The following is a 27,701-nucleotide window of genomic DNA, read 5'->3' as shown; positions in this document are numbered from 1 at the left end:
CAGAGACGCGCACAAAGCCATCCATTTGGCAAATCTGACCTTAACTCTATCCTCCTGATTCCTGCTTACAAGCAAAAACTCAAGCAGGAAGTACCAGTGATGCGCTCAATACGGAAGTGGTCCGATGAAGCGGATGCTAAGCTACAGGACTGTTTCGCTAGCACAGACTGATATGTTCTGGGATTCATCTGATGGCATTAAGGAGTATACCAAATGAGTCACCGGCATTGACAATCCCCACAGTGACCGTACATACCAGAAGCCATGGATTACACTCAACATCTGCACTAACATCTGCTAAAAGCTAGAGCTGATGCTTTCAAGGAGGGGAACACTAATACGGATGCTTATATGAAATCCTGCTATGCCTTCCAACGAACCATCAAACAGGCAAAGCATCAATACAGGACTAAGATCGAATCCTACTACACTGGCTCTGATGCCCGTCGGATGTCGCAGGGCTTGCAAACTATCACGGATTACAAAGGGAAACCAAGCCGTGAGCTGCCCAGAAGACATCAACACTATGAAATATCACATATGGAATCATGTAGTAACCAAAAAAGTGTTAAACAAATCAAAATATATTTGAGATTTGAGATTCTTCAATGTAGCCACCCCTTGCTTTGATGACAGCTTTGCACCCTCTTGGCATTCTCTCAACCAGCTTCACTTGGAATGCTTTTCCAACAGTCTTGAAGGAGTTCCCACACATTCTGAGCACTTGCTGGCTGCTTTTCCTTCATTCTGTGGTCCAACTCATCCCAAACCATCTCAATTGGGTTGAGATTGGGTGATTGTGGAGGTCAGGTCATCTGATGCAGCACTCTATCACTCTCTTTCTTGGTCAAATAGCCCTTACACAGCCTGGAGGTGTGTTGGGTCATTGTCCTGTTGAAAAACAAATGATAGTCACACTAAGCGCAACAGAGATGGGATGGCGTATCGCTGCAGAATGCTGTGGTAGCCATGCTGGTGAAGTGTGCCTTGAATTCTAAATAAATCACCAACAGTGTCACCAGAAAGGCACCCCCACACCATCACACCTCCTCCTCCATGCTTCAGAGTGGGAATCACGCATGCGGAGATCATCCTTTCACCTACTCTGCGTTTCACAAAGACACCGCGGTTGTAACCAAAAATCTCAAATTTGGACTCATCAGACCAAAGGACAGATTTCCAACTGTCTAATGTCCATTGCTTCTGTTTCTTGGCCCAAGCAAGTCTCTTCAACGTATTGGTGTCCTTCAGTAGAGGTTTCTTTCCAGCAATTCGACCAGGAAGGCCTGATTCACGCAGTCTCCTCTGAACAGTTGATGTTGAGATGTGTCTGTTACTTGAACTCTGTGAAGCATTTATTTGTGCTGCAATTTCTGAGGCTGGTAACTCTAATGAACTTATCCTCTGCAGCAGAGGTAACTCTGGGTCTTTCTTTCCTGTGGCAGTCCTCATGAGAGAAAGCTTTTTCAATTGGACTTGAAGAAACTTTAAAAGTTCTAGATTTTTTTTTAAGTAATGATGGAATGTCATTTCTTTTTGATTATTTGAGCTGTTATTGCCATAGTATGGACTTGGTATTTTACCAAATAGGGCTATCTTCTGTATATCACCCTACCTTTTCACAACACAACTAATTGGATCAAACACATTAAGAAGGAAAGAAATTCCTCAAATTAACAAGGCACACCTGTTAATTTAAATGCATTCCAGGTGACTACCTCATGAAGCTGGTTGAGAGAATGCCAAGAGTGTGCAAAGCTGTCATCAAGGCAAAGCCACCCTACTTTGAAGAATCTGAAATCTAAAATATATTTTTATTTGATTAACACTTTCTTGGTTATTTGTGTGTTATTTCATAGTTTTGATGTCTTCACTATTATTCTACAATGTAGAAAAATGTAAAAATAAAGAAAAATGAGTAGGTGTGTCCAAACTTTTGACTGGTACTGTACAGTCGTGGCCAAAAGTTTTGAGAATGATACAAATATTAATTTCCACAAAGTTTGCTGCTTCAGTGTCTTTAGATACTTTTGTCAGATGTTACTATGGAATACTGAAGTATAATTACAAGCATTTCATAAGTGTCAAAGGCTTTTATTGACAATTACATGAAGTTGATGCAAAGACTCAATATTTGCAGTGTTTTCCCTTCTTTTTCAGGACCTCTGCAATCCGCCCTGGCATGCTGTCAATTAACTTCTGGGCCACATTCTGACTGATGGCAGCCCATTCTTGCATAATCAATGCTTGGAGTTTGTCAGAATTTGTGGGTTTTTGTTTGTCCACCTGCCTCTTGAGGATTGACCACAAGTTCTAAATGGGATTAAGGTCTGGGGAGTTTCCTGGCCATGGACCCAAAATATCGATGTTTTGTTCCCCGAGCCACTTAACACTTTTGTATCATGGCAAGGTTCTGCATCATGCTGGAAAAGGCATTGTTCGTCACCAAACTGTTCCTGGATGGTTGGGAGAAGTTGCTCTCGGAGGATGTGTTGGTACCATTCTTTATTCATGGCTGTGTTCTTAGGCAAAATTGTGAGTGAGACCACTCCCTTGGCTGAGAAGCAACCCCACACATGAATGGTCTCAGGATGCTTTACTGTTGGCATGACACAGGACTGATGGTAGCGCTCACCTTGTCTTCTCCGGACATGCTTTTTTCCGGATGCCCCAAACAATCGGAAAGGGGATTCATCAGAGAAAATGACTTTATTGATTCTATTGCCGATGAATGTTTGGCTGTGCTGAGCACTCTTTAACTGTGGCTGTAAATCAGGGCACAAAGGGTCTGTAGAGAGAAGAGAGTGTTTCCCCATTACAGAGGAATGGGTCCATTCAGTTTCATTATCCATGCTAATATAGATAGGAGAACAGTAAGGGAGAGTGGTGTAAGTTAAGCCAAAGGGGTAAGTTCAGCCACCTTTGTTTCTAGGAAGCCATACACAAAATGTATAATTTGACCAGATATTTAGGAAGAGGTCATCATTTCATGGAGTCTGAGATGGTAGAAACCACACGGAAAAGTGGTAAACAAGTTAGGTTAAAAAAAGAAACTGATTTTAACCAAGTCAAATGAATTTATTGTGTTAGAGGTTTCATGATGCTTGTATCTAAACCAAATAGATACTTTTAAGATTGTTCTATACATAAGGTTGGGTCTCTATGAGCTTCAAAATGAGGTCCTAAACTTAGCATGAAAGTGCATTCTAGTAGCTGTCTGAGCTAATATAGTCAAATTGTTTGCCTTGGTGTAAGTTGAGCCAATGGTTGAGCAAGTTGAGCAGATTTAAGTGTTTTCTTCCAGGTGTAATGTAAGGCATTATCGCTGAGATTTGAGGTAAGGTTAAAAGTGTAAAAAAAAAGAAAGTGTTTGTTAGGTAGGCAGCTCAACTTACCCCATACACTCAGTGACTTTCAACGTGGCACCGTCATAGGATGCCACCTTTCCAACAAGTCAGTTTGTCAAATTTCAGCCCTGCTAGAGCCGGTCAATTGTAAGTGTTTTGTTTTTGTGTGTAGATTGATGGGAAAGGGAAAAAATATTTCATCCATTTTAGAATAAGGCTGTAACGTAACAAAATGTGGAAAATATCAAGGGGTCTTGTCACGCTCTGACCTAGAGAGCTGTTTTTTCTCTGTTTAGTTAGGTCAGGGTGTGATAGAGGGTGGGCATTCTATGTTTGTATTTCTATGTTTTGGCCGGGTATGGTTTCCAATCGGAGGCAGCTGTCTATCGTTGTCTCTGATTGGAAGCCATACTTAGGCAGCCTTTTTTCCTTTAGTTTTCATGGGTAGTTGCTTTCTGTTTAGTTTGTAAACCTGACGGAACTGTTGGCTGTCCTTTTGTTATTTTGTCTAGTGTTTGTTTTCCAAAGTATATAACGATGAGCACTCTACACGCTGCGCCTTGGTCTCCTCTATACGACGCCTGTGACAGAACTACCCACCACCAAGGGACCAAGCAGCGTGATATGGAGCTATGGACAATTAAGGAGATAAGGAGGAGTATAACTTGGGTTTTGGAGGAGTTAGGGGCAGGAGAGGAGCGCCTCCCAGGGGAACAGGTATTGGACAAGTGTCGTGGCCTACCGGGGAGGAATGAGAGGCACCTCCCCCCAAAAATGGGGGGGGGGGCACACGGTTAGTTTGGCTGGGCCAGGGGTGTGACCTGAGCCAACTACCCGTGCTTATTTTGGTGAGCATGTGCCTGCCTCTCGCACTCTTTCTCCAGTGCGCCTCCATAGCCTGGTACGTCCTGTGCCTGCTCCTCGCACTCTTCCTCCAGTAAGCCTCCATAGCCCAGTACGGCCGATGCCTGCTTTGAGCACTCGGTCCTCTCCCCAGTCTGGTGAGACCTGTTCCAGCTCCATGAAGAAAGCCTCCAGTGATAATCGATGGTCCGAAGCCTGTAGAGATTATCCATGGCACGAAGCCTCTAGTGATGATCCATGGCCTGGAACCTGTAGGGATGTTCCTTGACACGAAGCCACCCGAGGTAATCCATGGCCCGGATCCTGTAGAGATAACCCATGGCAAAAAGCCTGTAGGGATTATCTATGGTCCGGAGCCTGTAGGGATAATCCATGGCACGAAGCCTGTAGGGATAATCCATGGCCCGGCACCTGTAGAGATGATCCATTGCATGAAGCCTCCAGTGATGATCCATGGCGCGGAACCTATAGAGATGATCCATGGCAAGAAGCCTGCAGAAACGGTCCCTAGTCCGGAACCTACAATGACGCTCTTCAGTCCGGAGCCTCAGGAGACGCTCCTCAGTCCGGAGCCTCCAGCGACGCTCCTCAGTCCGGAGCCTCCAGCGACGCTCTGCAGCCCGGAGCCTCCAGCGATGCTCTGCAGCCCGGAGCCTCCAGCGGCGGTCTGCAGCCCGGAGTCTTCAACGGCGGTCTGCAGCCCAGAGTCTTCAGCAGCGGTCAGCAGCCCGGAGTCTTCAGCGGCGGTCTGCAGCCCGGAGTCTTCAGCGGCGGCCTGCAGCCCAGAGTCATCAGTGGCGGTTGGCGTCCCAAAGCCTCCGGCAATGATCCACGGTCTGGTTCCTCCGAACACACAGAAGCGGGGGGGATCAGTGGGCGGTGGGGGGTGCTACGCCCTGAACCAGAGCCGCTGCCAATTATAGATGCCCACCGGGACCCTCCCCTATAGGTTCAGGCTTGCGGCCGGGAGTCCGCAACTTTGGGGGGGTGGGGGGTGGGGGGTACTGTCACGCTCTGACCTAAAGAGCTGTTTTTTCTTTGTTTAGTTAGGTCAGGGTGTGATAGAGGGTGGGCATTCTATGTTTGTATTTCTATGTTTTGGCCGGGTATGGTTTCCAATCGGAGGCAGCTGTCTATCGTTGTCTCTGATCGGAAGCCATACTTAGGCAGCCTTTTTTTCTTTCGTTTTTTTGTGGGTAGTTGCTTTGTGTTTAGTTTGTAAACCTGACGGACCTGTTGGCTGTCCTTTTGTTATTTTGTCTAGTGTTCGTTTTCCATTAAAGTATATAACGATGAGCACTCTACACACTGCGCCTTGGTCTCCTCTATACGACGCCTGTGACAGGTCTGAATACTTTCCGAATGCACTGTATTACTTTCTGTATAGGAACACAAGATCCTGAAATATATTTATATATCTTTGTAGGAAAGAATATTATATTTCCCTTGACGGAGTGATGCAGAATATAAAAAATTGCTCAACTTACCCCACTCTTCCCTACAGCCATGCCTGCTGGAGGAATCCAATACCTCTCAAAGTATGGGCAGAGCAGCATCAGGATTGTGGGATATCAGTTTTCCAGGATATCACTTCAACCCCAACATTATGTTTTATAAATGTTACCACCACTTTGACCTGCCGTTGTGAGGTTTAAAAATAAACTTCTTTACAACCATGTGATGGAAGGAGCAGGATTTTTACAGTAAGACTTTAAGAAGCATCTTCATCCAGCAAAGCCTTAGCCTCGAGCATATCGCTCAGCTGGGGTGGCTTGTGGATTCTATCTGGCCTTGTGAGGGCACTGAACAACACAGTCAGTCAAGGCCTCTGTTTAAAAAATAAAAGTCTTTCAAGGAAAACTTCACTCTATTCCGCACCGAGCCCTCTACCACTCCCCCCATCTCTGTCCCTGGTTTTCTCCAAACATAGGTATTCTCACAAATCCCTGTCACCATGGAAACAGCCGCTATGCAGCACTCTCGCACAATAGCCGTTGAATGAAAGGAACTGTCTGAAGGAGCAGTCTTCACCCCCATTAAATGTACTGACGCTGTACAGCCTCATGATCGCAGACCCGGCCACGGTGAGCGTGTGCATGGAGTATCCCGTCCAAAGCTTCCGTCACACCAGGGGAAATCAAACGAGAGCAGAGATTGCGTCTCTCAAAAGACTGCTGCAGTCCTCTCTCAATTGTATTCCTCTTTCCCATTTAAATTGAACCACAAGGCAAAAAAACATGTTATAGGTCACAGAAAATAAACAGGGGATATCACTCCATCTCTCTGGTGGTTTAAAGGCATCAGTAAGTGCTTTGAGTCAGATGTGGGACTCACAGGGGCCGTTGTAATGGAAATCTGTGATAAATTCATATTGTAGCAACATATTATCCAATATTGTCTTACCACCCCCAAAAGGTACGCTGTAATTTTCCACAACCTGATAACCTGAATCGAATGAGAGAAGAACGATCAAATCAAATGGCAATAAATACTAAATCTTTATTTCGTTTTTCCACTTAAAAACCATGGAAGAAGAATAGAGGCGAATATTTCCACTTTTTTTCACAAGGATGAGACATCACAGAAACTATCATGCAGTCGACTGGATTTATTGGCCTAAATGCAAGATAAAGAGAGCATCCACAACATGAACAGAGGTTTGTGCAAATGCAGGCTTGCCTATCAGCATATCGTACTCCAAAGGAATGTACAACACATCTTAACAACAGAAGTAAGCATGCAATGAATTCTCTTTTTAGAAATAAAATGTATCTATGACCTCAAAATCATCCAGTGTTTTTGGGAATACACAGCAGGGAAATAGACTAGCCTGTATTACCTTCCACCCATAATACTGTAGTGTTTAGAGCCCATGTTTGTCAGTGGTGAATGCAAAATATCTCAGATTATGCACTCTTTGCAGTGCTCATTTAAAAACAGTCATTCTCCCTGCATAAATATTTTAAAGGAGACATCCACCATCGAAATCAATACTGCTAGATACAGTATGTATCAGGGTTAGCAACCCCTGCAACTGACTGTGCATTTGGTCTAGAGGGTTTATTCTTAAAATTAACTAAGCAAAGGATGATTTTAGTTAATGGAGAGTGCTTTGGCTTGTGCCTGAGGGCAACATTAAATAATGAGCCATGTTGTCCAGGGCCATGTTGTCCAGGGCCATGTTGTCCAGGGTGGGAACAACAGTACAGCACAGCAAAGAAACACTAGAAAGGTGCTGATACTTGTGCCTTGAGCATATGATATTCAAATCCCGTTCCCCCTCAGGAACAGGAACACTGATTCATATCAGCATGATATCACTTGCTGTTGCTCGGAGTGTGTAATGTATGTATGGTCTTAGTGTGTGCATATGTTGGGCTGCACACAAGCCAATTTTATGAAAATGCACACTGTTTTAGCTTGTGCAATAAAGATAAGGACCAAGGGGCTGTAACGGATAACAGTGTACCCCATCATCTTGTCAATGATTCATACATTTCTCAATATAGATCTGATAGATAAGGTTTCCTGCCATTGCACAACAGTAATCCTAAAAATGAGATATCCATTCATGTGATGAATAGATCCATGGCAGTATGCCATCTTGAGAAATGGTGTCATCATATTCAAACAAACACATAGTAGATATCCAAACAAAAACAAACAAATCATTAATTTAATAAATATAAAGTCCTTCAGTATATTACCATTGATGTCAGAACTCAGTCCAACAGAAAATTGGCAAATGTTCTACATCCATTTCCCCATCCTACACGTCACACTGCAGAGCCCCAGTGTGGAGATGAAAGTCCATCCAGGGTTATTTACATTCAGCTGATCAAGTAGGACTCCAGATCTGGGTGTCCTGAATCAATAAGCCGAAGTTTGTGGTCCTTAGTGACAGATACACACTCACTGTTCTTCAAAGAAGCCCAGAGCACAGCACACAGGAGCACTGTACCAGGGAGTTTAGCCACAGTTATGTACATAAGACCACATGGGCCATCTGGGAGAGATGCAAGTATTGAGGGAGAAGCCAAAGTGAACTTGATAATTACAAAGTCGCATCAACAAAGGAGACAGAGGCAATGGCACGGACTGGCATCAAAATCTAGAAACCCAGATTATGCTAATTGACCATCTATGGCGGGTTCAATTGAATTCCAGCCTGCATGTGGTTGTCACTGTCCAGAGAAAGGTACTGATAAGGATTAGAGCCAGTTTTACAATATCCCAGACAACTGTGATGTAATTTTCATGGTATTTCTCCATTATGAGCAAACATTTGCAATCTTTATACTGAATGCAACCTGTTTTTAGGTGTTATTCTTAGTGTATGTCAAAATATGGGCAGACAAAATAATACAATTTCAGTGACTAGGTTACCTCTGTTTGCATCATATCTGACCTGATGCACCTAAACTACGTCAGTAGAATTTTTAGCAGAAGTTTATGGAACTATGTGCAAGACTTCTTACCCATGATTTATACAATCAACAAGTCAAAGTGTCAACAGAGAGAACAAAATAGTTCCTAAAGGGAAAAAAATTGTTACAGTACATATTAATCATGGAGGGATGTGGATGTAAAGCTGCTTACCATAAGTCAGCAGCATCTCATCCAAACAAGTCAATATGAATACAAGGCCATGATCCCACTCTCTGGCCTTTTCTCATTAATGTCAAAGTGTACTCCTGTGACATTTGCACTCGTCAAACAATAGAAATCATATCAATTCCACCGTATTTAGATTCTTTACTAGACAGTGCAGTGAGGTCTTTCACATGAGTAATGAGATGCAGGGTTATCTCATTGGAATAAGATTTCTTTTTAAAGACCTACAATATCGTACAGCCTTGTGATACAAACACCATGAAGAGACCCATTTAAAATGTTCCTCATTAATTCAGTTAAGAAAAGTAACTGGCTAAGGCTCCAGATAGGTCAGGGTGAGAAAAAAATAAATCCCTAAGGTATGCTTCATATGGAGGTAATGGGCATGAAAAAGATCTGATTTATCTTGATGTGGAACTTTATCATTCATTTACACTGTACATATATTTGTTTATATTTGTTGACTTATTTATCATGTATACACTTCTGTAACATTTTATTTGAATGCTCTGCCATAATGCCTGCATAAGGTTATTATAAACTGGAGATTGACATAACATGTATGTACGTCACATCTCTTAATCTGTAATAAATCACTAAGCTTTAAAACTGTAACATAATATTAGTGTGAGTCATGTTACAAAATGTCAAGTTTGCATGTACAGTACCCGTCAAAAGTTTGGACACACCTACTCATTCAAGGGTTTTTCTTTATTTTTACTATTTTTTACATTGTAGAATAATAGTGAAGACATCAAAACTATGAAATAACACATATGGAATCATGTAGTAACCCAAAAAGTATTAAACAAATCAAAATATATTTTAGATTTTAGATTCTTCAAAGTAGCCACCCTTTGCCTTGATGACAGCTTTGCTGTCATGAGGAATGCTTTTGAAGGAGTGTCCACATATGCTGAGCACTTGTTGGCTGCTTTTCCTTGACTCTGCGGTCCAACTCATCCCAAACCATCTCAATTGGGTTGAGGTCGGGTGATTGTGGAGGCGAGGTCATCTGATGCAGCACTCAATCACTCTCCTTTGTCAAATAGCCCTTACACAGCCTGGAGGTGTGTGTTGGGTCATTCTCTTGTTGAAAAACAAATGATAGTCACACTAAGCGCAACACAGATGGGATGGCGTATCGCTGCAGAATGCTGTGGTCGCCATGCTGGTTAAGTGTGCCTTGAATACTAAATAATTCACTGCCAGTGTCACCAGCAAAGCACCCCCACTCCATCACACCTCCTCCTCCATGCTTCACGGTGGGAACCACACATGCAGAGATCATCCTTTCACCTACTTCTCACAAATACAGTGGTTGGAAACAAAAATCTCAAATGCCAAATTTCCACCGGTCTGATGTCCATTGCTAGTGTTTCTTGGCCCAAGCAAGTCTCTTCTTAATATTGGTGTCCTTTAGTAGTGGTTTCTTTGCAGCAATTCGACCATGAAGGCCTGATTTACACAGTCTCCTCTGAACAGTGTTTTGTTTTAGATGTCTGTTACTTGAACTCTGTGAAGCATTGATTTGGGCTGCAATCTGAAGTGCAGTTAACTCTTGATGGTTTTTGCGACTGCAATTTTACCGGATTGACTGACCTTCATGTCTTAAAGTAATGATGGACTGTCATTTCTATTTGCTTATTTGAGTTGTTCTTGCAATAATATGGACTTGGTCTGTTACCAAATAGGGCTATCTCCTGTATATCATAAGGTGAATGCACCAACTTGTAAGTCGCTCTGGATAAGAGCGTCTGCTAAATGACGTAAATGTAAATGTATACCACCCTTACCTTGTCACAACACAACTTATTGACTCAAACACATTAAGAAGGAAAGAAATTCCACAAATTAACAAGGCACACCTGTTAATTGAAATGCATTCCAGGTGACTACCTCATGAAGCTGGTTGAGATAAAGCCAAGAGTGTGCTAAGCTATCATCAAGGCAAAGGGTGGCTACTTTGAAGAATATAACATATTAAATATATTTTGATTTGATTTGTTTAATACTTTTTTGGTTATTTCATGATTTCATGTGTTATTTCATAGTTTTGACGTCTTCGCTATTATTCTACAATGTAGAAAATAGTACAAATAAAGAAAAACCCTTGAATGAGTAGGTGTGTGTCACGACTTCCGCCGAAGTCGGTCCCTCTTCTTGTTCGGGGCGGCGGTCGATGTCACCGGCCTTCTAGCCATCGCCGATCCACTTTTCATTTTCTATTTGTTTTGTCTTTGTTTTACACACCTGGTTTCAATTCCCCAATTACATGTTCATTACTTAACCCTCTGGTTTTTTGGGGGGATTGTTTTATTGTAAGTTCGGTCCGATGTTTGTGGGCTTGGTATTACTTCATGTATTTGGATATTTTGAGTAAAGTTCTTTGTGTTACTCATCTCTGCTGTCCTGTGCCTGACTCCTCTGCGCCAGCTACACCCAGAACCTTACAGTGTGTGCAAACCTTTGACTGGTACTGTATGTGATTACCTTTTCTGTGCAGGCATCATGTCGGAAAAGTAAAATAAAGTGTTACCTGAATCTCTTTCCTCCTCATTGAAAGATATGTTTTGATATGTTTAGACCCCCCCCCCAATCCTTCAGTTGACAGGCTCTTCAGACAATACCAGTGATGGGCAGTAAGACTTAAGAGTGACACAGCAGAGCAAAATGGACACAGAAGAGAAGCAGACTGAAGCCTTGGAGAGCCTTGAAAGTCATTAAAAAAAAATCAGCTGAGGGCCGAGGTGCCAGTATCAGGGAAGAAGGCGACAGAGAGCCTGTGACCATAGTTGATCAACTCTGGGAGGGATTCACCTGCATGCATCCTCCAGCATCATGCTGAACAGGCAGATGGATGCACAGCCAGGCAGAGGGACATGATCCGAACGGAGAGAGAAAACAATCCAAAGGTTTCAGTTTCCAGTCTGTGTGTGAACACTGTACGAATGAAAAAGGAATGATAACAACACTAATATTAATGACCATGGTTCTTGGTCCAGAGCAGCGATCTGCACCCTCTCTCTCTCTCTCTCTGCCGGACTGAGATGTGGTCAGGCCGTGGTCCCCACTGCTGGCAGTGATTCTGTAGGGGTGTTGGCAAGGGAGGTGGGAGAGTCACATGATGGGACAGGCGGCATGGGGCAGATGGCCTTGTGACTGTAGTACTCCACCACCTGGTTGGGCACCTCCGCCAGGACACATTTGGCCAAGGCAGCAGGCGAGGCCTGTAAAAAATAGAACACAGCTTTAGTCTGGACAGTTCTGGCACAAGACCCCAAAGGGTTAAAGCAATCATTTTCAGTGGCACCTAAATCCAATGAAACTCTAGGCAAATTGATTTTTAACCTAACAAAGGAAGAATGGAAAGAGTGATTTGTGTTTTCTGTTGTTTGGGCAGCGGTCAAAAGGAAAGAGGGCTTTGGGGAGCACAGACAAATCATATCAAGGCATTCTTTGCATTTTTCATCATTGCTTTTCTAAATTAATGGATTTTCTTTCCTGGTGACAAAAATGATTTCCTTAGGAGGATTTTCTGAAGCTCCTCCATCTGTAGCACTGGCAAGGCCAGCAGAGGAGAGGCTGCCTGGCTGTTAGCATGTCTTCAAAGCCCCATTGGAGGGTAATGCTATTACTGAAGGGGCTTTGGAGGTCACACTGTGAGACTTAATGGCCGCCAGCATCGCTATTATAAAAAGTACTGCAGTTTGAGACCTTGGAGCCCCTCTGTTCTTTTGGCTTGGTTGGAATATGACTAGCAGAGTAGAGGGAGGTAGGGAAGGTGGAGGGATGGAGGTATAGAATGAGGAAGGGAAGGAAGGCAATACTGACCGTTTTGAAGTCTCTGAAGGGCACAAACTGCACAATGTCCCTGAGGACGGGCTCTCCTTTGGGCGAGCGCAGCACCCCGTCATCCCCATCCAGGATCTGCATGTCTGTGAAGTCTGCATTGCCCACGCCAACGATGATGATGGACAGGGGCTGGTAGGAGGCACGCACGATGGCCTCGCGTGTGTCTGCCATGTCTGTCACCACGCCGTCCGTGAGGATCAGCAGGATGTGGTAACGCTGGAGGTGAGAGGAAAGAGGAGAGGGTTGCGGTTGCGTGCTAACCTTTTGTCACCACACACTTCAGTGCCCTTGGTTTGTCTGTGTGTAACACGTTATCCTCTGAAATCTGACTGAGAAACACTGAGAAAAGTAATTATGTATTCATCTCTAGTCCCATCAACACCTCTCTCTCCCTGCAGGATATCAATATGAATGAGAAAATCCTCAACATCTACAGATATCCTACATTTGCCTAAGAATTTTACATATGAGGTCTATAAGTGTATTTTTTATTTATTTATCATTTTTATTTCACCTTTACTTAACCAGGTAGGCCAGTTGAGAACAAGTTCTCATTTACAACTGCGACCTGGCCAAGATAAAGCATAGCAGTGTGACAAAAACAACAACACAGAGTTACAACCAAACAAACGTACAGTCAATAACACAATAGAAAAAAAATATTAAAAATCTATGTACAGTGTGTGCAAATGTAGAAGAGTAGGGAGGTAGGCAATAAAGGTGAAATAATTACAATTTAGCATTAACACTGGAGTGATAGATGTGCAGATGATGTGCAAGTAGAGATACTGGGGTGCAAAAGAGCAAGAGGGTAAGTAATAATATGGGGATGAGAAAGTTGGGTGTGCTATTTACAGATTGGCTGTGTACAGGTACAGTGATCGGTAAGCTGCTCTGACAGCTGATGCTTAAAGTTAGAGAGGGAGATATAAGACTCCAGCTTCAGTGATTTTTGCAATTCGTTCCAGTCACTGGCAGCAGAGAACTGGAAGGAAAGGTGGCCAAAGTGTTGGCTTTGGGGATGACCAGTGAAATATACCTGCTGGAGCGCGTGCTAAGGGTGGGTGTTGCTATGGTGACCAGTGAGCTGAGATAAGGTGGGGCTTTACCTAGCAAAGACTTATAGATGACCTGGAGCCAGTGGGTTTGGCAAAGAATATGTAGTCAGGGCCAGCCAACGAGAGCATACAGGTCACAGTGGTGGGTAGTATATGGGGCTTTGGTGACAAAATGGATGGCACTGTGATAGACTACATCCAGTTTGCTGAGTAGAGTGTTGGGGGCTATTTTATAAATAACATCGCCCGAAGTCAAGGATCGGTAGGATAGTCAGTTTTACGAGGGTATATTTGGCAGCATGAGTGAAGGAGGCTTTGTTGCAAAATAGGAAGCCAATTCTAGATTTAAATTTGGATTGGAGATGCTTAATGTGAGTCTGGAAGGAGAGTTTACAGTCTAACCAGACACCTAGGTATTTGTAGTTGTCCACATATTCTAGGTCAGAATAGTCCAGAGGGTGCGGGCAGCAATCGGTTGAAGAGCATGCACTTAGTTTTACTAGCATTTAAAAGCAGTTGGAGGCCCCGGAAGGAGTGTTGCTTGGCATTGAAGCTCGTTTGGAGGTTTGTTAGCACAGTGTCCAAAGAAGGGCCAGATGTATACAGAATGGTGTCGACTGCGTAGAGGTAGGTCAGAGAATCACCAGCAGCAAGAGTGACATCATTGATATATTCAGAGAAAAGAGTCGGCCCGAGAATTGAACCCTGTGTCACCCCCATAGAGACGGACAACAGGCCCTCCGATTTGACACACTGAACTCTATCTGAGAAGTAATTGGTGAACCAGGTAAGGCAGTCATTTGAGAAGCCAAGGCTGTTGAGTCTGCCGATAAAAATGCGATGATTGACAGAGTCGAAACCCTTGGCCAGGTCGATGAAGACGGCTGCACAGTACTGTCTTTCATCGATGGCGGTTATGATATCGTTTAGGACCTTGAGCGTGTCTGAGGTGCACCTATGACCAGCTTGGAAACCATATTGGATAGTGGAGAAGATACGGTGGGATTCTTGACCGTGGCAGCTTTCCAATCTTTGGGGATCTCAGACAATATGAAAGAATGGTTGAATAGGCTAGTAATAGGGGTTGCAACAATTTCGGCTGATCATTTTAGAAACAGAGGGTCTAGATTGTCTAGCCCAGCTGATTTGTAGGGATCCAGATTTTGCAGCTCTTTCAGAACATCAGCTGTCTGGATTTGGGTGAAGGAGAAGCGGGGGGGGGGGGGGGGCTTGGGCAAGTTGCTGTAGGGGGTGCTGAGATGTTGGCCGGGGTAGGGGTAGCCAGGTGGAAAGCATGGCCAGCCGTAGAAAAATGCTTATTGAAATTATCGATTACCGTAGATTTATCGGTGGTGACAGTGTTTCCTATCCTCAATGCAGTGGGCAGCTGGGAGGAGGTGCTCTTATTCTCCATGGACTTTACAGTGTCCCAAAACTTTTTGGAATTAGTGCTATAGGAAGCAAATTTCTTTTTGAAAAAGCTAGCCTTAGCTTTCCTAACTGACTGGGTATCATCCTATTCCTATGTATTCTCCTCTCAGATGCCCCATGAGTCCTTAGGGATTAAAGTGCCCCGGCTGCAGTTTTAACTCATGCCCTGAATTATTTTTGCATCGATCCTTTGGTCTCATTTACTGATCAGAAGAAGAAGGGATGATTGAATAATAAATGAAGATCAGTACAAGGACAAAGGAGAAGAAACGGCCAGAATGATGGAAAAGTTTCAAATGTAATGGGAATAGCCAGAGGGCAAACTAATGTAGGAACACATTGATATTAAAAGGCCTTGGGCATTCTTGTTAACTCAATCCTTACCGCGCTTCATTGAGAGATATTAAAAAGGTGCTTATGCAGAACCTCAATAAATTATAATAGATTTATACAATGGGTTGGTCTAATCCTGGATGCTGATTGGTTAAAATCGAGTTCCTGCCGGTGTCTATTTCACAAGTTACCACCGGCTAAATCTATGAAATGCCTATTTACTGTTCCATCTCACCGCGCAATCCACTGTCTCATCAGCCCAGCCAAGCAATTTATAAACTTAATCTCCACTGTAAAAAGCATCTAGACATTATCTCCCATTTCTTTTAGACTAGTATTTGGTTTTCAACAGCAGAGATTTGTATAAACCTTGCTGTCTGTGGTCACCAGGCTGCTCGTTACGGCGCACACCTGTCACCAGTGTTATGCGCATCAACGCATAATGACACTCACCTGGACTCCATCACCTCCCTGATTACCTGCCCTACATATGTCACTCCCTTTGGTTTCTTCCCCAGTCGTCATTGTTCCTGTTCCATGTCGGTGCGCTGTATTGTCATTTATTAAATGTATTCACTCCCTGAACTTGCTTCCCGACTCTCAGCGTACATCGTTTACATTTGTCTTTCCAGTTTCAGTTTGAAGTAATTGTGCTAGCTGTGTTGTTAGCTAGCTCCTCCAAACAGTGTACTGGTGAGAGAGCAAATGTTCTATGCCAGGCGAAATCGCTCATTGGTATGGCTGTATCCAAATGTCACTAGAAAACAGTTTAAATAAACAAATGCAGCTACTTTTGTCATTCTGGCTGCACTGTTTGTGACTGTTAGCCCAAGTTGGCTAGCCAGCAATAAGGGGATAAGAACGTTGCCAGTCAGCATGACAACGGAACATTTAGAACAAATGTCAATAGACTAAAGACTGGGTCGTGTCTCCGGCAACTGAGCCAGCCGGCTTGGGTAGCAATCCTAGATTTGTGTCGGGACTATCTTGTGAAAGGACGAAATAGTATGAATAAATTTTACAAAATTATGGAAATATGTCTCATTATTTGAAATTGTTGGTATCCCATTGTACAAAAGTTATAATTCCCTCAAATACGGTGTTTGGCGGATATATTGGCACCGTTTGCAGGCCCGAGACTAACACCCGTGCCAATATCCTCCAAACACGGCTTCTAGGGAATTATCACTTAATTAGACAAAAACATTTAATAGTGAATGACATCACTATCATGTTATTAATTTCTACACAATCATACACCTACATGGTCTGTCTTGGCAGACTGGTATTAATTGTGTAAAAGCTGAGCTGAGCCTGGGACAGCTCATCCAAGGAGGCTCAATGGGTGGGATATCAGTTATGGACATTTTTATTTTTCTACATATCATACAGGCCTGTACTGTACATCACTCCATTACAGCAGTAAAGGGACACTTACTGAGGCATCTTTGATGGTCTCCTCTCCTGCTGACAGCTTGGCTATCCTGCTGATGATGGGAGAGACATTGGTGGGGCCATACAGCTGGATCTTAGGCAGGCAGTTCTGGTAGGCCTCCACCACCCCCTGAATCTCTGATCACACACACAAACACAGACGTTCGACTGTGGGTACACACCTTTAAAGTAGCACATTGAGGAAGGAAAGGAGGGAGACAGGTGGGCTGGAGCAAAATAACTAAGGGACAAAGTATTACTGAAATGTACATTTGTAGTGCTCTGTGTCCATTAAAGATGGATTCTGAGAGCGGGGAAAACACTCTCAAGCTCCACATGCTATCCAGTATGCACATTTTTCATCGTAAAATGTCAGCGGTAGAGATTGATGGAGGGTCGGGCAGAGCTGCTGAGATGTTCAGAAGTATAAGGTACCCAGAGGAGGCTTCATCTCTGTTACCTTCACATTCATCGTCCTCTGGGTTGAAATTGATGGCAAAGTCATGGGACACCTGTTTGTTGGGAAATAAAACAAGGTCAGACACTGTTGTACTGGAAATTAGTGTAGACACAAAATCCCTATGCCTCATTCGAAATACAACTGGGGTCTTCAAGGACACTCATTTATTTCAGTCCACATTTTATGATCTTTTGAATGTCTGGAGTAGCGGTGGAATAAATGAAAATATAGGACCATAAGTCCACATAAAGCTTACTTTGAGTATGAGAATGACCCTGTTCCTGATACTAAGTGGTCCAGTTACCTAACTGAACAAAGCCATAGCCACACAGCCTTTTGAGAGCTTTTACTATTTTGGGTAAATACAACAGCTTTGGGCTCTTGGACTATTCTACAGCAACAATACAGAATTTACAGATTTGGTTTTGGAGCATTTTAGCAGCCTGGGGTACAGAAAGTGTTCAGATGTGGCATTTTTCTATCCTATCAAAACAACAGTCTTTTTGGTCCAGTGTATGTACCTTTGACAAGACAGATGTCATTAAGCCATAATTACAGAACTTACAGTAGGCAAGACTATTTATAAGCCAACGCACAGAACAGAACAGAACAGAAGCAGACCCTGATAGCCTTATTTGATCTTTTCTCTGTCTGTTGACCTGCCAGTACTTCAGTGTGCCTGTGACTCTCCATCTCTGGAAGCAGTCTGTGTCTGAAAGCGATGTGTGTGTGTGTGTGTGTGTGTGTGTGTGTGTGTGTGTCGATGGAAGTGGTGTATGTGTCTCTGAAAGCGTTGTGTGTGTGTATGTGTGTGTGTGTGTGTGTGTGTGTGTGTGTGCGAGCGGCACTTCAAACCCTCTCCCCAGGGTGCTAGTTAAAACAGCCAGATCTCTGTTCTCCATGCCAAATCTGCTAAAACAACGCCCCTCTCTCGCTCCTGAAACCTTCTGACAAGTGGCCATCAACACCAAGGAGCCTTGCTCCACACTGCCTGCTTGCCATTATTCTAATTCCCCAGAACATGTTATTTTCTCAGGGACAGGTTGGTATTTCCAGAGAAGGGGCTTGTGAATAAAAATAAACTCAATTATAAATTTGAAATGTGAGATTTTGACAGAGTGACGAATGGTGTCAGGATATAGGGCAATCAGCCCGTTCAATATATAGACTCAGGGCATGGGCAAATACCAAGAGGAGAGAGGATGGAGTGAAAATAAGCAGTGGGGGGAAATATTATAACAACTAAACAAGATAATACTCACCTCATAATTGGGTGGAATTCTGGCACCAAATCCCAAGGCGGAAAATCTTTTGTCACTAAAATGTAAAGTAAATCAATCATACAATAATACTGTTGTCACTGTTACAATAGAGAATACACTGTCACTGATCAAATGGAAGATACTTGTTGAGAACATTACTGTAATTTATCTCTTTCACACAGAAAAAAATACACTGCAAATCCCTCCTTTTAAGACTTGTTTACAATTTAACCAGTTAGGACACTAAAATGGCAATTTAAGAACTGCTTCTATGTTCCAGCTGTCAGTTTGCACCTATGGGGTGAGATTCTGTTACTCTCCGCCACTAAGTGGTAATTGTGTGGTCACAATTGCTGTATTCACCACATCATTATCGGTATCATTCTAATATGATGAGCTGATGTAGTAGAATATGCTCTGCCATACTGAATGCATTACTCTTTGTCAGGAGGGCACTGCACTACAGGAATGAAAGCAGGAACTGTGGGGGAGAATGAGAGTGTAAGACACAGTAGGACAGAAGCAATGCTTGCTGGGAAATACCACTAGACATACAGTAGATCTCATCACACGGTGAGCTGTGGGGCTCACTGAGCAGTATGCGAGCCGAGACAAGAAACAAAAAACGAGTTCTCTTAGTGCAACGGCAAAAAGAGAGGGTTGAAGAAAGGATTCAAATATGAGATTGAATGATTAGTGAGTTACAGCTCTCTCTCTCTGACAGGGAATGTGTGTATCTATCACTCTCCAATCCATGGCACTGTGAACATGTGTGCTGGGCTGTGTTAGCTTCTTTTCCATCACATTAGTAATACTGCCTAAATACATGATTTTGTCTCTGCTATCAGGACATTGCGTTCATGTAGAAAAAAAAGTGGATTCTCGAGCACCGTGGCAATCTGAATGAACGTCTCCATAATAACATCTTGGTTTCAGTCATCAGCATTTGAAAGGAGCTGTTTTAATGTATTTACTGCAGCAGGAAGGGGAGAGAGTGATGACATGGGCTGGGAACACTAAAGCAGGAAGTAATAAGCATTCAATTGAAGATTTGCCTGTAAGCCCTCATTAGAGACAACTAAAGGGTTCCCTTTACTCTAAACTTTAATATCCCATCTCTGGCTGATTGATACGTTTTCCAGCATATAAAAAAATAATGGAAAAACAGATGATAAAACCCTTCTGGTCTCATCATCCACCCTTGGGAATTAAGAATGATCATCTCTGTGCTAAACATAGTCATCTTCAATTGGGCTTCCTCTGTCTCAGGAGATGGTATACTCTCTCAGGATGCCGCTCTCTCATGAGAAAGAGAGAAGCTGTCCGCACAACCAAGGCCCCTACAAAGGCAACTGGTTGCCAAATGCGCAAAGGTTGCTGCCATCCCCGATATTCACAGTTTTCTTACAGCTGCTCATTCTTTTCTCTCTAAAGACTGACAGTGGAGCATCTAACAAGCAAGCCAATCAAAATTATATTTATTTTTTAAATCAAATTGGGCTTGGTGGATGTACAGTACAACACATTTGGAACGTCATCCCCAAAACCATAGTCCTTTGCTCTAGCAGGCCTAGTAATACACGAGGGCACGCACAGACACACGCACAGGCACAGACAGACACACAGACTCCGTTCTGTCCATTAGAGGAAGATGCTCAGACTGCCCTCTAAGCACAGAAACTCAAAGCCCCATCTCTCTGATTCAGAGGGGTTGGTTTAAAGACAAGACACATTTCAGTTGAATGCATTCAGTTGTACAACTGACTAGGTATCCCCCTTTCCCTTTCCCTTTCTATCAACCCAGGGAAAAGAGAGCTGGTAAAACATCTTGGATCCATGAAGGAAAGCAGCAGATGTGATTTCTCTCTCTGCCCCCAGTTGAATTATAGAAATGCTCTCTTTTTTGTTCCCTCCATCAACACTTTGGTCCTTAATTAATCCTCAACTCCTTAAAAAAAGGGGAAAGTGGACCTCCTCTCTCCCACCACCCTCCATGGGGAGATTTACGCAGATTCTGTCAATGGCTAATCCTGCTTTTAATGAATCCCACAGGACAGCGCTATCCAGGAGAAAGGACAGGAATAACCTGCAGGAGCAATGGAGGTGTACGAGAACAAAATTGGCTGCAACACAACGTGCCGAAAACACATTTTCTCTGACAGCAAATCATGACAAATGAGTGAATAAACTGCATGCAGGGTCACGTTGGGCGGATAGTTTTCTTAATTATTGTCTGTAATGCAAGGGAGATCCATCACAATGGGCGAATGAGAAATGGGCCTACAACATACTCTCTGCTCGGCGGTGGCAAAGCCAGTTTCAAGTTCTATAATACAATTCAAACTACTCAACCACTGATGTCTGATATCGCTGCCTTGAATAGCTATCTTTGACATACTGATGTTGTTTGTCTTGTATCTTTCTATTCTATCTAGTCCGTGGTGTTTTGTCCAAACAGAAAGCTCATTACTGTCACGTCCTGACCAGTATAAGGGGTTATTGGTTATTGTAGTTTGGTCAGGACGTGGCAGGGGGTATTTGTTTTATGTGGTTGCATAGCTGTGTGTTTTAGCCTGCAATCCTGTTCGTTCGATCGTTTTCTTGTTTTGTTTTTGTTTGTGTTCAATAAAAGTCATTATGAGCACTCAACCCGCTGTGCCTTGGTCCACTACGTACGACAACCGTTACAGAACTTCCCACCACCAACGGACCAAGCAGCGGGCCCAGGAAGAGGAAGGATCCTGGGCCAGGGAGAGAAGGGAGTGGAGGACATTTTGGACATGGGAGGAGGTAATGGCAGGGGACAAGACCCTGCCATGGAAACAGGTGGAGACAGCGAGGGAGGAACGGCAAAAGTGGAGCGAAGAGCGGGCCCAACGTAGGATGCATGAGAGGCAGCCCCCCCCAAAAAAAAATGGGGGGGGGGGCACACGGGTAGTTTGGCTGGGCCAGGGTTAAGCCCCAAGCCAACTCCCCGTGCTGATCGGAGGCAGCTTGTTACTGGTCAGGCCCCGTGCTATGGGGTGATGCGCACGGCGTCGAGGCCGAGCATTCACAGGCCGGTGTGCGCGGTGCCAGCGCCCCGCATTTGCCAGGGGGAAGCGGGCATCCAGCCAGTAAGGTTGGTGCCAGTACTGCGCTCAAGACCGCCAGTGCGCCTTCACGGCCCAGTGTATCCTATTCCCGCTCCTCGCACTAGCCCTGAGGTGCGTGTATCCAGTCTGGCGTCTCCTAAGCCAGCACCACGCACCAGGCCTCCAGTGCGTCAGCTCAGTCCAACTCGTCCTGTTCCTCCTCGCACTAGCCCTGAGGTGCGTGTATCCAGTCTGGCGTCTCCTAAGCCAGCACCACGCACCAGGCCTCCAGTGCGTCAGCTCAGTCCAACTCGTCCTGTTCCTCCTCGCACTAGCCTTGGGGTGCGTGTATCCAGTCTGGCATCTCCAGTACCAGCCCCACGCACCAGGCCTCCAGTGCGTCAGCCCAGTCCAACTCGTCCTGTTCCTCCTCGCACTAGCCTTGGGGTGAGTGTCTCCAGTCTGGTATCTCCACTACCAGCCCCACGCACCAGGCTTTCAGTGCGCAGTCCCCGTCCAGAGCTTCCGACGACAGTACCTCGTCCAGAGCTTCCGACGACAGTACCCCGTCCAGAGCTTCCGACGACAGTACCTCGTCCAGAGCTTCCGACGACAGTACCCCGTCCAGAGCTTCCGGCGACAGTGCCCTGTCCAGAGTGTCCGGCGACAGTGCCCCGTCCAGAGTGTCCGGCGACAGTGCCCCGTCCAGAGTGTCCGGCGACAGTGCCCCGTCTAGAGATGGCCCAAAGTCCGGAACCAAGAGAGACGGCCCACAGTCCGGAACCGAGTGAGACGGCCCACAGTCCGGAACCGAGTGAGACGGCCCACAGCCCGGAACTGAGTGAGACGGCCCACAGTCCGGAACCGAGTGAGTCGGCCTACAGTCCGGAACCGAGTGAGTCGCCCTACAGTCCGGAGCTCCCAGAGTCGCCCTACAGTCCGGAGCTCCCAGAGTCGCCCTACAGTCCGGAGCTCCCAGAGTCGCCCTACAGTCCGGAGCTCCCAGAGTCGCCCTACAGTCCGGAGCTCCCAGAGTCGCCCTACAGTCCGGAGCTCCCAGAATCGTCCTTCTGCCTGAGGTCTACAGCGAAGTGCTTCAGCCCGAGGTCTACAGCGACGCACCTCAGCCAGAGGTATTCAGCGAGGGTGGACAGGTTAGGTGGTGGACTAAGGCCAGAGCCACCTCCACAGTAGGAGGAATGGGGAGGGGGGGGTGTAGCACGGGAACCGTCGGTGACGGCAGCCACCCTCCCTTTTGTTTGGGGGGTTTCTTTTTGTGTGAGGTGCATCCAGGGTCTGCACCTTTGGGGGGGGGGGGGGTACTGTCACATCCTGACCAGTATAAGGGATTATTGGTTATTGTAGTTTGGTCAGGACGTGGCAGGGGGTATTTGTTTTATGTGGTTGCATAGCTGTGTGTTTTAGCCTGCAATCCTGTTCGTTCGATCGTTTTCTTGTTTTGTTTTTGTTTGTGTTCAATAAAAGTCATTATGAGCACTCAACCCGCTGTGCCTTGGTCCTCTACGTACGACGACCATTACAATTACAATACATCAGACTTATCATTTTAATATAACGGCGAGATCGACCTGAAACAACTTCTCAAAGTTGCCTCAGCGATTTATTGTACTTTTCTTCTCTGACGCAAATGTAGTCAATATGTTTCAAAGCTCCTGTAGTATCAAGAGAAGAGGCTGTACAAATACTTCCACTGGAGCCACTGCTACTTAGTTCTGATGCTTGGTGCTTCTCTGTTCTATCAGTCAGTTTAATACTTTGTGGGAATAGAACCTGGTGTTTGAGAAAATGTAGAGGTGCCACAAGTTCCCGAGCACAGACAGAGAGTGAAAGAAACTGGCTTTCATGTCTGACTATGGTTTCCCCAGATAAAATAGACATTCTCTGGGAAGTAGCCTTTCTGTGTAGTGGTATACATATTCCCTTTGATTGTGCTCAACGTTTTAGGATTCTTATGCCTTTTCCAATTGAGCCTGGAATAAACATCACAACCTACAGGTTGGTTCAGTGTGTGTGGAGTAGTGGTCTGCCTCTGTGTCGAGTTTCCTCAAGTCTTTTCTTAAGTAGCACATGCCTGTACTAAGTGATAAGTCCCAAGTAGAGAACTAATTATGTTTCACAGACTGCTATGCTGTGGAGGACTACCACCCTGGTAGACAGCCATATTTCCACGTGACACCAATAAGAAGAGTGGGAGAGCCAAATGTAAGGCTGTTCACAGGCCTGTTAATGAGGATGGCACCAATGTGTGGGCTCCATGTTGGCGCCTCTTTTTCACTTCCACGTGACATGGTGTGAGAGCGGATCTTGCAGGCGGGTGTCTTCACTGAACCCTGTTCCCCTCTCAGTAGGATAACCAGCCACTTCCCACTCAGAGCAAAAGGTGCCCGGCTCCTAATCCAGCTCCTACTGTGTAAATGTGATCACACATCACCTGATGTTCCCCACAAGAGGCCCGCATGCCCACGTTGTGCACCTGAATAACAGCCTGATGTGGGAGGAGATAACCCACAATATGTAATGTAGGCGCAACACCTAAAGGCATGTTTGTGACACCCAACATCAAACTGAGTTAGCTACCTACACATCTCTTTTCCAGGTAGTTAGAGTTTGTGTCTCTCCAACAGGTCTTCTGCTGTTCTAGAGTCATTTCTTGTATTCTTTAATTAGATAGCCAACGTTCTCCACACATTCAAGAGGAGCCAACACTGGCATGACTCACAGTGTAATTCGTCATTTGGCTATGTGCCGACAGACAAGAGGATCTTTCCTTTAAAATAGACCAAATTCGAAATCATTTGTTTCTAATTAACCAGTGTCTGACAAGACTGCTTCCGATAGCCCTGGTGTATATTGAATAAATATTGAATTAGTCATTTATAAATGAGGAGTGTAACAATAATATAATAACCAGTCAATGACATATCCTTAACAAATACAGTATACAGAAAGTCATGTGACCACACACACAAATTAAAATATACAGTCTGTCTCTCCAACTCTCCCCAGCCATTGAAACCATTATCTCCACAAACCCTTGAGAGGCCTGTGCATCCTTCTTCTGCCATCTCTCCACTTCTGCCTATGGCTCTGCTGTTGCCTCTCCTCTGCCCCATCCTGCTACTGTCCCTCCCTGCCTCTGCTAATCCTGCTGTGCCACTGCGCCAGGTTGGGTGTCCTCTCCTCTGGATCGGGGTAATGATCCCCTGCCAGCCGTGGAGGGGGATTTGGCCGCTCCGCCAGGCACAGGCAGTCTTTGCCAGGCTGAGACAGAATAGGATATCACAGGGTGCAGTGAGCACCACAGGACAGAGGAAATGCTGCATCCGCCACCACGGACGGAACAAGACCTGCTGTCTACTGCACTTGGAACCATCTCGCTTTGTGCCCATTCCAACAACAGCAGCAGAAACAGCAGAGGCAGCAGTAAATCTAAGCAGTCCAGCCTCATCTCAAACACTGATTCTGCCTCCAAGCAACTTCATCTGAGATTTCCCCAGGGCCTCCTCATGCATTGCTAATGTCTGTGTAAAGGCAATTTGTTTGCTCTAATTTCCTCCTAGTAAGGTGGAACTATAGGGATTTAATGAAAGTATTAGCAGTGGGCATGAGAATTGCAGGTGGACCTTAATTTAATTAATGCGTGAAAATTACTTTTTTTTGTTTGTTGCCGGTGTCAAATCCACAAGCGGCTCCTTGCGTTAAAGCACAACCACACCCGACTTTATATGGGACAAATCCCATGCAGCCGTGTTAGAAGTTCATGCAGTCACATTACAAGTTCAGACACTCGAATGTGTGATGTTATATTGGCTACACCTCGATTAGACTGATAGCCTATCCCCATCCAAATTAACATGAAAACATGCACACTTTCTATCGCAGTTTTGAACTTCTAACGCGGTAGGGATAATAGGAAGGGATTGATTTGTAACACACAAGAACAGCCACTCACCGATTTGCGGGCTCATACCGCAGTTACACCTTCAACACCGGCAAAACAACGTGAGTTATCACTCGATCTGACTGAATCGAAGCCTTATCATTGTAATAATTGTTCAACTCTGTCATTCATTTTCCAACTCATGCTTCAGTGAGTAGTAGAAATAATCCTCTGAATTCTATTCTATTTCAGCGTTCCATGATTTTCATTACCTCCTCACAGCTGGGAATTAGATGGAGTAGAACCACTGGCTCGGTACATTACCAGACATCTACCAAATGGAATGTAAAAAGTTACATTTCCCATTGATAGACATACAGAGAGCAGCCCCACAGAGAGATCAGACTGAGGCTGGGCAGAGAGGCATGGTGCTGACTAACCTGTCATAATCCTGACAGATCTCCCCCACTGCTATCAAAGCCTTCAGATACTCGTTGGGCTGGTACGGGTTGATGTAGTGTAGGGAGCAGCTGTTCCGTGGGTCTCCGTTGGAGGCTGTGAAGTCAATTGCCACCTAGAGCAATGACAGATTCATAGAAGACTGTAAACAAACCAAACACCATAAACACTAGACCTAGGGTCTACCTGTCTATGCAGGTTGTGTTGAAGCAGGCTATTCTGTACAGTGCTCTGTCAAACTTGTGTTTCTGTAGAGGAAGATTATGACAAATCAACTGACTTCCATTGTGTAAGTGTCTGAAACCTGCGTCACTCAGTGACTTTTCAACCCGGGAGCGGCCTCACAAAGTCTTAAATACTGTAACATCATCGCAATCATGTCCTCAAGCAGACTTGCAAAACTGCTTACGCAAATGAATCTGTATAATATATGGTGAAAACATAAATATCTAAGATACGTAAATGAACATTGCTGAAGCCGTCTGTTAAATTTCAATTTTTATGTCCAGTCATTGCGCAGATGTTCTCAGAGCAATTTATACCACCAACATATGTGCAGGATGCGTTGAGGGCATGTAAAAAGGAGTGACAAAGGACATAGATATTTCACGTCTTTGACGTCAGCAGTGCTAAAGATACGAGCACAGGGAGAACTGCAGCTTCTCAACAAGGGAAATGATCATACAAATATTCTGCAGGTATTTTCTTTCATCATTAGTGCATTATCAAAGGACTTCTTAATCTGTGGAAAGTGATACCTAAGGCTGTCTATGCAACAATGAAGCAGTGCTCCTAACATAGCAGTTGCCCTAAATTAATATTCATTATTGCCTCAGTTATCCTTCTAAGGAGCTAGCCTTCAGTGAGAAAAGCATCCGGGCACACCGGAAAGTGCCAGTCAGCAGGGTAATGTTTAATTAGTTAAAAAATGCAGAATGTAATGTTTCACACTTAGAGAATGTAGCATTTCATCAAAACAATGGCCTTGATGACAGCACTTAGCCTGGAAATGGAACACTGGTTTAAATTTCACAGGCAGGTTAAAATACTACACCTATTGTCTATTCCAACACCTTAACTAAGGCAAGCAACCACTAACATGTATAGAATGTGTAAGCAGTCAGTGGATCGTACACGTTTGAAGGTTAGCATAGCATTGTACCATGCTGCTAAGTGATGATGACATGCTAGTGCATGCATTGGCTGCTCAACTTACTGTAAAGTGGATTTGGCATCCTCCCATGATGTAGTCGAGGAAGGAATACACTCTGTGAAGCTGCAGAACAGAGAGGAAGCTTTTAAACTAATCCCCAGAGGGTGGGGGTTCGGACTTGGTAGAGTACTCATCAATGTTTTTAGATGAGTTCCAGTTTTAACCAATGGCTGTTCCATTTACAAAAGAACAAGTATGTATTTTAAAACTATTATTAAACCACTACTCAGTAGCAATCACTGTTTCGAAAACGAGTATTATGTAGTAAGCATGAACATGGAGAATGGTGATTTCATTTAGTCTGAAGGCGGGAAGAAAATTTTTTTATGAAATGTATGCATTCACTACTGTAAGTCGCTCTGGATAAGAGTGTCTGCTAAATGACTAAAATGTAAA

General features: G+C 44.5%; 1 protein-coding gene across 2 annotated transcripts in view; it reads right to left on the bottom strand.

Moving 5' to 3' along the window:
• Nucleotides 1-10,904: 10,904 nt before the first annotated feature.
• LOC106587181 (copine-7) overlaps nt 10,905-27,701 on the bottom strand; it is a 38,370-nt gene continuing 21,573 nt past the window's right edge. For both annotated transcript variants that reach the window (XM_014175267.2, XM_014175269.2), the window contains exons 10-16: nt 27,309-27,368; nt 26,074-26,207; nt 18,659-18,713; nt 17,397-17,448; nt 16,941-17,074; nt 12,660-12,896; nt 10,905-12,055 (exon numbers count right to left, since the gene is read on the bottom strand). In XM_014175267.2, coding sequence (XP_014030742.1) covers nt 11,882-12,055; nt 12,660-12,896; nt 16,941-17,074; nt 17,397-17,448; nt 18,659-18,713; nt 26,074-26,207; nt 27,309-27,368 — 846 coding nt within the window. In that variant the 3' untranslated portion in view covers nt 10,905-11,881. The remainder of the gene's footprint in view (nt 12,056-12,659; nt 12,897-16,940; nt 17,075-17,396; nt 17,449-18,658; nt 18,714-26,073; nt 26,208-27,308; nt 27,369-27,701) is intronic.

This window comes from Salmo salar, chromosome ssa26, assembly GCF_905237065.1.
Source record: "Salmo salar chromosome ssa26, Ssal_v3.1, whole genome shotgun sequence".
NCBI lineage: Eukaryota > Metazoa > Chordata > Actinopteri > Salmoniformes > Salmonidae > Salmo > Salmo salar.
This window is presented reverse-complemented; position numbering and strand designations above follow the sequence as displayed.